The 10288-nt window shown below is 38.7% G+C and overlaps 1 protein-coding gene across 1 annotated transcript in view; it reads right to left on the bottom strand.

Moving 5' to 3' along the window:
* RSPH14 (radial spoke head 14 homolog) overlaps positions 1-6072 on the bottom strand; it is a gene marked incomplete at both ends in the record, with an annotated part of 68423 nt that extends 62351 nt beyond the window's left edge. The window contains 3 exons of the mRNA XM_082293426.1: positions 4216-4334; positions 4519-4621; positions 5874-6072. Coding sequence (XP_082149552.1) covers positions 4216-4334; positions 4519-4621; positions 5874-6072 — 421 coding nt within the window. The remainder of the gene's footprint in view (positions 1-4215; positions 4335-4518; positions 4622-5873) is intronic.
* Positions 6073-10288: the final 4216 nt, after the last annotated feature.

Below are 10288 nucleotides of genomic sequence, written 5' to 3'. Positions count from 1 at the left end.
TATCACAAAGCAATTTTTTAAATTATTGTTGTAGTGTCTGGATTGCTGAATGTGAAAATTGCCAACGGACAATTCTGTTCCACTGCTCCAAATACTTTCTGGGTATTGTAATATTGTAACAGATTTCCCAAGAAGCAGGAGCCATGAAGATTGTGTAGTATATAGCCTCCAAAGTCTTTTTTTGTTGGTTTTTAAAATTATTTTTAAAATGTGATGTGTTATTAGAAGGTTAAAGATGAGCGATATGAACAATAACTAAATGTCTTGATATTTCAATTTAATAATTTAAATTATTTAGAGTTTAGTGAAGTTAAGGAAACTGAAGAGATGCAATCTTCAGCTCCAGGTTTCATCTCCTAAGGAAACACTACTGGATGGAGTAACATTACGGCAAAAGTTTGAATGCATAAGAAGCTCTGTGGGACTATACTGGAAAATCTCATATGGATCATATAGACCTAAGTCTTTGGTCAGTTGGTTCTTTCCCCTGCCATAGAAAAGACTTCTTAAAGACTTCAGTGTAAAGTTGGTGTGTAAATATATGTTTGATAACTGTAAAGCACATACGTACACAGAGACACAGACACACATGCACACTGGAAAATCACCTTCTACTTTTGTTCCCCTTATGTACTATGATTAGTGCAAGAAATCTCAGCCAAGGGCTCTAAGAAAATTAAAACAAAATGGTTAATAACATCAACATCTAAATTGTCCACTTCAAAAATAAACAATTCAAAATATACTGAATGTGTCTACAGTGTGTTCATTAAGTAGTGTTATGACAGTTACTTAATTGGATAATGCTTGTGAAGTTTTCTTCTAGTCTAATTTTGAACAAGATATTTTATCCCTGTACTGAAGTCATGGGGTCCCTTTAAGCGTTCCCTGCCAACTGTTACACCTGAAGAGTAGAGTCAAAAGAGCCAATGAGGTACAAAATGAGCCTTCAAGGTATAAAAGGTCTGTCATGGCACACAGACAGTTTCTAGGTCTCACTTGTAGTGAGAAGGTACTGCTGCCTGCTTGTGATATTTGCACTCAGGCTGCTTAGCTTGGCAAGTTTACTACAATCTATCCACAGTAATTGCTAGTACAGGTTCCTCTAAACTTTGTTTACTATTAAATTGCTATCATTTACCTGGGAAATTGTGCAGTATTTCCAGTCTAATCTGTTTTTTCCATGTAATATCCAATTATTAGCCAGTTGAACTGTGGAAAAGGTGGAAAGTGAGTCAGGATTCCCTTTTCCAACGAATGGTCTATTAGAAGCTGTGCCTCCTTCACCTCTTTCTTTCACTGGACTGTGGCCATTTCAGAATAGTGAAAGAAGTGACAAGAAAACACCAGCATTCATTACAGCATAGCTTCGAGGTAAGAAAGCTGGATAAAACCAAAAGTGTAGTCAATTATCAGGAGGGTAACAGACACTTTATATTAAAAACCAAATCTTTATTCAACTAAGAAGGTCTTTCTACCAGAAGTATTAGAGACGATGAAGTGGAGAACTCAGGATATTTTAACAAAGGCCCAAGGGGATTTCTAAAGGAAAGCAGCCAGTTCCATTCCTCATTGAGTGAAAGCTATCTCGGGAAGGGGAAAAGAAAGTGAAGCACCACCTGTGCTCCTACTTGACTTAAAATCAGAGGCATATGGAGGAACAAAGAAGTAAATAATTAAGTTCAAATAATCAAGTCACATAATCATGTTAACTGAATAGCAATTTCTTGTTATTAACTCTCTAATAATTTAATTCCTGTGATTTTTTGATCTTAGTATTCTGAGTAATTCATGGTTACTCTGTTTTCTCTCTGAAGAACTCAAGATGTTAAAATAAATTCTGTTTTATACAGTGTTCTGTATAAATTCTGATGTATAAGAAAACTGAGGCATAGCAAAGTTAAAACTAAAAAGTCTGTTGGCTGAAGACAGGTGCTGAAATTAAATCCCTTGACTCTTAGTCATCCACCTGGATAAATCATGCAATTAAATTTGCATCTATTTTCTCAGTTCTCAGGTTTATCAGTGATGCAGTGCACTGCCACCTGTAAGAGCTGCATTAATACAGCTGGGATTTCTCTTCACCTGGGCAACAATGACATTCACAGAAGAGATGTCCCATCTGCTGCAGTAAGAATGCCATCTGTCCTTTCAGCATTTGCACTCCATACAGCAAAACAAGTTTTGAAGGGAAAAAGGTATCCTTAAAGAGTCCTTATCCACACATTCAATTGGTTATGATTTTTCGAGAGTGAGAGTAGAGACACTGAGAGTCAGCAATGTAGGAGAAATACTATCTCTTGGGCTGTTCCCAAATAGAGGTTCTGGCAAGCTTAAAAATCCATTGCTCCATCCATTCCACCTCAATCTTTGCTGAAAAGGATTAAGAACCCATAAATGACAGGATATGTAATGGGTAAGAATTATTAAACCTTTCCAGTGTTAACCACATCATAATGAAAGATATTTTTTCCTAGAACTATTTTTGCATTTGCTATTGCTGAGGTCATTTATCATTGCATAACACCTTTTCACTAACATTGTCAACTATTATGTATACAAACTAACTGTTTTTACAAAGACAGGAAGTTTTGCTAATAATTTCTTTAATGTTTTTAATTTCCTCCTCCTGCTGGCCCTTGTCCCTCTTCCATCCTCTACTGAACACATATATCTATCTATTTTTGTCTTTTTTCTGCCCATTAATTCTTTTCACTAAGTTGTAGTTTCTTCTGGAAATGTTACTCCTTGGTGTTCTTCCAGTCTTTGTGCATTCTCCCACCTTCTGGTTTTTAACTATCCTACTGTTCCTGGAAGATACTGGTACACATCCTTAAATTTAGGAATCGAAAATACTCTGTAAGTGGATTTGCTTAAAATAACCACATTTTCCTAAATTACTCCTATTTGGAGAGAGACCAGGCGGCCTGGCGTAGAGCTAGCTGGAGTCACTGACCACTTCCCAGTTAAAACAGCTACACATCATGCCAGTGCTAGACATTTTTGTCTAGCACAGAACACATTGCTTTATTTGCCTTGCAAATTACCTCAACTCTAGAGAACAGCAGAAATTGAGCAGTGGAGTGGTGCATTAGTTGCTGACCTCCTCCAGCCGATACGAGGTACATCCTATCTCATTATCTGGATGTGAGGTGTAGAAGTGAATGCAAAGCAAAAGACTCTTTCTTGGCTAGCTGAAAAAGGCTGAATTACCAAGCAGAGACTAATTCTGTATCTGTAATATGTCAAATGAATTATGTCAGGCCTTGTGACTCTTACAATTTATTGAAAAATATTTGTGGTTATTTCTGATAATTCCCCAAATTGTCTCATGGCAAAAAGTTTTGCACCTTTTTGTTTTTCTTTGAAGTAGCTCTCTGTATGTGAGTCCATTCTACAGTGACACAATTCTGCTCCAGGATTTATCTTCCAACCCTTAAATACAGGCATGTATATTTTTATATATACATTATATTTTTATCTAAATAAACAGAATACATGACTCAAAAAAACACCTTTTCCAAGAGTAATTACTTAGAGCTGCTTTTACAGACTTTTCAAAAAATCTTTTTTTCTATACCGATGTTCACAAAGTTGTTTAGCCCAACATAGTAACACCCTTCATATGAATGGAATTATTTAGGATTTTAAAAAGGACTGCATGCATGTAAAAATACTTCTTTAGATTTTTTAGAATTTATGTACAGTTAGCAAGGCTTTAAACATTCATTTAATTCTTTTTAAGCATCAGTAATGAAACTGAATTTCTCAGACAATATACTTTGCTATGAATTTAAAGAGGATGGCTTTTTAACTGATCATTTGCACTGAAATTTTAATTTTAAAATTGTAACTTTGATCAACCGGAAGAGAAGTTTAAGACTAATGTTCAGATTGGGACACTTATGAAACTAGTGCTCTGTGATGAACAGCTGATCCACACCTTGAACAGAAGGGACAAAGTGAAATTTTGATGCAAGATTCTGAAATACCAATTCAAGCATGCAGCCCACAGAATCTGTATCTTGAGCAGGTAGTTTTAATTTGCACAGGGCTTAAGAAAGTTTACTAAGGAAAACTAAGATAAGCAAAAATAGACATTTAAATATGAGTTTCAAGGGAAACGGAATAAATTAAATCTGGAGCACAGGTGAATTTACCTGAGTTCCTCTCTGCGTTGTCTACTTGAATACTTAACTGCTTAAAACCTCATACCTTCAGGTAATTTTGCCATCATGTCAAAAATCTGATGGACGTTCTTCCGACAGATATCTACTGGATCATCCAGGAGCCCAGTGAGGGCAGAAATGACTCCACTTTGTATTAGCCCTTGCCTAAAAACAACAATGGAGGACAGATTTAACACAACATAATAAAACTTGTATATATCTGAGATATTTAATCTTAACTGCTCTTCTTCATGCGGCATCTGTCTGACAAAACTTAGGAATTCTGTTCTTATTTCTCACTGAAACATCACTTCCCACGCCATTCAGTAAACTTTGGAATTGCACCTACCTGCCAATACTATGCAAAGCCATTATAGAGAGAACTTCTGTTGTTTTTTGGCGGACAGTTTGGTCATGATGTACCAGCAAAGTCTTCAGGTTATCCAAGAATCCTATGAGACATCAGAGTTCATTTTGACGCTTCTTACCTTCAGCATTAATTTGAAATAGCAATATTCATCATTTATCTCACAATTTGAAGGGCCTCAGAATTTTCAGCCTGTCCTGACAGTGAAATTCTCATTGTCATATCTCAAGTAAGGAAGAAACTTTCAAATTTCAAGGCCTACTGCCAAAAATGCCATGCTACAAACAAGCTCCTGACTCCTTATCAAGTTAAATCCTAATCCTGCAAATATAAAGTGACATAACTCTAAAGATAAGTCAGTAGAGCTACTGATGTCTTTAGAAAAGCGTATTTTTTCAGGATTGACACTTGGTTTTTTTGAACAGAAATAAATGTGGTGAACCATTAATGACTGTGTATGTACATATGGCACTGACCAAAGCCAAAAAACCTAACAACACCAGAAAAACAACAACCTCACATTGCTTTGGCAATCAAATTGTTCATAAAACATTAACTTTATAAATTTTGAACATGATTATTCTCTTTTAGGAGAGGAAAAGAATACAAAAGAAGTAAATGGAGAAAAAAGCAGTAGCAAACAAGGATTTTTTCAGTGTTACATAATGAGCTATGTAGATTCACCACAGACTGCTAAAAATTGCATAAATAAGCTTCTGGTTGGGTCCCCCCCACCCCCCCACCTGAGACGAAACTCAGGATTCTTGCAGGCTTTTGAAAATAGTGGTGGCTAGATGTAGTCCTGATGAGTATGATAAATCTGGTTATATTCCTTTCTTTTTTAATTTCTCATTAAGTTCCAGGCAAGTGAGTGATGATGGTGATGGGGCTCTAATTTTGAACTAATTACGTGGGGGGTTTTTTATTAGCCTATGTTAGGAATTAGCTAAAATCAGAACAAACTCTGGGGATATGGTTTAGTGGTGATCATGGCAGGGCAGAGTTAACAGCTGAACTGGATTATCTTAGAGGTCTTTCCCAACCTTAACAATTCTATGATTCTATGGAAAGAAAGATTCTGCACTATTTTTGTATTTAGGGGTTGATAAAACATATAGTGAGCCACTGATAAATGCTGAAGTGACAATAATTCTTAAAATAACTGTCATACATATGGTACTATAATATTCTTTACCTTTCTAAGATAAAACAAACAGAAAATTTTTCCTGGGCATCTTGAGTCATCAAAGATATTGTAAGGAAAATAATGGAAGAAAGTAAAGTGGGGTTCCCCTCAAAGCCTGCCCCACTGTGTCAGAGCTTGTGAGATAACTTACCTAATGCTATTGCCTGGTAGACTTTTTCTGGATCGTGGACCAGATCGCAGAGTGCCATCAGTGCCCGCTGCTGCGTCAGCAGCTCGGGAGACTGCAACTCCTCATTCAGTTTAGGAAGGGCCCTCCTCCCAAATGCCAGAGTAGCTTTTGTGGGGTCTATATCAGGGGGGAGGTAGGCTGAGATACGAGGTTGTGCCATCACAAATTTTCCTCAGAAGGATTCTCCCTATCCCTAAAAATACTCCAAAATGGCTGTACTTGGTGACTGGACAGATAATGTACCATAAAGACGCCTACTGACTTTAAACAGTGCTCTGTGTCCCCAAGGAGCTCTTTTAGCAAACATACACTGTCAGGAAGCTGTGAAAGAGGCTGGAATTCTGTGTGATCATCAGCACCACTGTGTGTTCATCTGAATTGTCTTAATCTGGTTTAATTGTCACTGAGCACTGAAAAGGAAACAGAGAGAAAGAGATCTTAAAATTGCAAGGAGGGAATGCTTTTTAAAGGGTTCAAGTGAAGCAGCCCAATGCCCATAATAGGAGTGGGCTCAAAATAATAAAATCAAAGCAAAGGAAACAAAATACCTTCCCCCCCCCCTCCCAAAGAAAAAACCATTTTTTAAAGGGATCTGGTTAAAATCTGCCCGCAGAATTCGGTAACGTGAGGGCTGCTCTCCAACCACCCCCCGCCCCGCCCTTCCCTCAGCATGGAAAGCGGCTCAGCTGACTGAACACTACGGCCTCCAATATTGAAAACTGCTAACAACAAAAACAAAACAGCCTCTAAACAACTCCACTTCTCCCTTCACAGCAAACGAAATAGAGTAAATAATCGAAGGCGCCGTGTGCCATTACCAAGCCCCGGGCTGGCCGGCCCTCAGCTCGCGCGTGCCCTGGTTGCCACAGCGCCCGTTTCTTGCGTACGCGCCTCTTCGTGAATAGCGACTAACGCAGCCGAGCCGCGGCTCCGGCCTGCGTCACCGGCGTGAGCGCCGCGTCTGACGGTGCCCGCGCTGAGGCAGTGAGCTCAATGGCGTAGTTGGGCGCGGGGCGGGCGGGGGCTGAGGCGCGGCCGCTGAGAGGACCCGTGAGGCGAGAAGGATATCGCCGTGAAGTCCCGGCGTGGCAGCCGTTCTGCCTCGCTTCCCTGCTAAAGTGTGGAGTCTCTCTCCTCGCCCCTTGTTTTCAAAGTAATTTTAGTTGAACAAAATTGAGAAGAATTCAGAGTGAACAAAATGGTGGTCGAGTTAAGGGCAGAAATACAGCAGGCGAGTACCGGCGAGCAGCCTTGGGGTACAAGAGCTGAAGGGAGCGCAGTAGTTTTGGTCTAGGTTTTCTTTCCTAATCTTCTCCAGAGTGCCACTATGAACAGCTAGAATCTGTAGTAAGGGTTTCCATTATTACTTAGTTTCACACAACCCTTCACAGAAAGGTACACGGGAAGAACGGATCATTGTAATGTGGCACAATTTAAGGGTGTTCTGGGTTGTCAGATGTGATCTGGCATCACGAAAAAGCTCTGAACAGCTTGTGCTATGAAAGGAAGTGCAAATAGTGAAGTCGTTGGGATGTTTTTCATTATGTCTGAGTAACAATTGTAATAATCAAAGTTCTTAAACAGGATTTTACAAATCCAAAGTAATTCTGATCAGCCGGATTAAAATGCATCACAGGAAGAGGTTCTGGTTTGTTGATCTTCAAAATCCATAAAAGAAAAATTACTACTTTAAAAAGTATTTTCTGGAAGGGATTAATTTTTCTGCAACATTTTAGAGCAGATTATTTAAAGTAGAGGTGATTTCCCCGAATTAGATTAGACTTCCACTAACTGTGTACTTGTAAAAGTTTACCTGATTTCCATAGGAAGAACATGACTTCTTCTCCGAAGGAGCAGGACAAAATCAGAGACTCGTCCCTCAGTGCTAACTCTGCTTTTGGTGTGAGTTGTTCTGTCTTGTCCTTCACTGTAGCTTGGAATACTGATTTTGCTAGTGGTCATGGTGTTAACTTATTTTATGTATGCCTTCTGAATGCCTTCCTCACATCCTTTGTCTATCCACAGAAGCTGCTTGTGCTACTGTTCTTGCAATGTTAAGATAAGAACGTTGTGATGCCATGGAGACACTGTGTTCCCAGCCCTCCCTGGTGACTGAATCCCCTTTCAGCTCTTTAAGAAGAGAAAATAAGCATCATTCTCAGTATTTTTAGCAGTTTTTGATTTCTTAAATTCTTTTCCTGTAATGGGGTGTCTTATCTGTTGATTTGGTAAGTTGGGATATGCTTATGTGTGTGTGAGATTTAGATTAAATACACTAAGTATAAGTGAAGATGGCCTCTCAATTTTGAAATATTTCTGTGTGGTTGCCTTGGTCCCTCCTGTACTTTGTATTCACCGAGATTGTTGAACTGGGTTTTTTGTAGCTTCATTTGTGAAAGAGCTCTAGGAGAGGAGCAATGAGTCAATCTGTGTACACATGACAGGTGATTACGATGCTTAGGAGGTGTTGAACTAGAACTAGAAAATGCAGAAAGCAAGTTAGTGTTTGAAACTCTTACCAACTCATGGAGTTTTTGTTTTCAGAACTATACTAATAGTTCTGACATTAATTAAGACATTAATATTACCATAAAATCATTCAAGCTTGCCAAAAGGTCAGAAGGACAAGGATCTAGATCTCTCGACTTCTATATAGTCAAAAGTAGCATAAGTTGAACTATCCATATGGTAATAGATAAATACTGTAATGTCACCTTCTTTGGTGAATAACACATCAGCTACAAATCTGGCTTCTTTGTGGGGAAGTGGCTGTTTGGGTATGGTTGAGATCATATTTGTGCCTAAAGCAATTTAAAAGCAATTCTTCATGGAAGAGAATAAAACATTAATTCTAAGAAGTGGATTAGCAATTTTGTTAAGCGTTGTTCTTTGTGTGTGCTTGTAAAAACACAAGTGTAGGGTTTTTTCTTCTGTACTTGCTCACTGTTTAAAACTACTGGGCTGCATTGATGTGCCCTTTAACCTTTTTAGTCTGCTGCAGAAGTGGGAGAGGCTTGTCTCCTGGTTCAAAGCCTGTTCCAGCTTTATCAAAAGATGACTGTTAGAATGGGAGAGCTTTGCTTTCTCCTGAAAGTTGGAAATTTAAATCCTAATAAAATACATAGCAAAATCCCTTAGCATCCTAAATTGCAGTCTGGCGTACTAAATGCTGTCTAAATTAATGAGTTGATTGACAATACTCAGGTAATGCAAAAGAGCTGTGTAATTTCTTATTCCTTGTCTTTGGTGTTCTGTATATTAGAAAGCAAGATTATTAATGAGTAGAAAGACATTTATATAATTCAGAATGTCTCATTAGTGACATGCGCATCCTGACTTTAAAGCTGAGATGAAATCAAGTTGAAATGCTGAAAAAATCCCTAGGGAGTTTCTTTATAATTGCTGCTATGCTTAATATTAGCACTGTAACAGTTCCCCACTCCATTAGTTCCTTTTCTGCCAGGTTAATCCTGCTCTTTGTATCCATATATACAACGATTTTTGAAAAATTTTGGCTGTTTCCTTATCCAGAATTAGGGACCATTTGGTTTATTGAGGAGCAGTTTCTGATCAAAGGAATCTGTATGACCACTAAAATGAGTTTGTTGTTTCAAAACTACGGCTTTATGTATAGTTAAATTACTCCAACTCCGCCTTCCGGGTCTGTGGAAGACGGGGAGGAAGGGAATTGTTGCAAACCTGTTGCTATGGCCACGTAGCAGGGGCTGAGCTGTTTGTGCGGCTGGAATCCTGCTGCATCAGCTGCTGCTCGGTGAGTCCTTCCTTACACTTTGCTACATGATGAAAATGCTCTCATTAGAAACGTTCTTTTGAACACCAGTAAGAAATCGGTACCCTAATAAGGGTCTCCTCCCCCAGCAACTCACGAGGTTTCATTACATAACCAAATTGATATGTCTCAGGTGAGACATCTAAATGCATTTGTGATTTTCATGTGAACATTTTTCTTTTTCCATGTCAGATGGATTTCATTCTTTCTGAGCTGATCTTGGATGAAAGTTTGATGTTGTGCCTAGAAATGTGGCAGCTTCATCTCTTCTTCTTTCTTCTTCTGACCACATTAAATCTGGGATCCTCTAACATTAGTTAATGTGCTTAGTGCAGAGGCATTTGAAACAATGATGAGCAAGATTTTTAAATTAAACACTGCAAAATCCTTTGAGGGCAAGCAGTTAGGTTGAATTAAGTGAACAATTCTCCACCCTCCCAGGGAATTAAGAGTTGGTGCCTTGTAGTTTCAGAAGACCGCTGTTTGCTACTACAGCTATGCACACTGAGGTGGTCCTTTCTACATGAGAATCAGGTTTCCTTGCATGCAAACTGAGTTGAAGAACTGCCAATTTTACCGAAAAGAA

The sequence above is a fragment of the Coloeus monedula genome, assembly GCF_965178545.1.
Source record: "Coloeus monedula genome assembly, chromosome: 18".
NCBI lineage: Eukaryota > Metazoa > Chordata > Aves > Passeriformes > Corvidae > Coloeus > Coloeus monedula.
The sequence above is the reverse complement of the archived record's forward strand: the minus strand, read 5'-3'. Positions and strand labels throughout refer to the sequence as shown.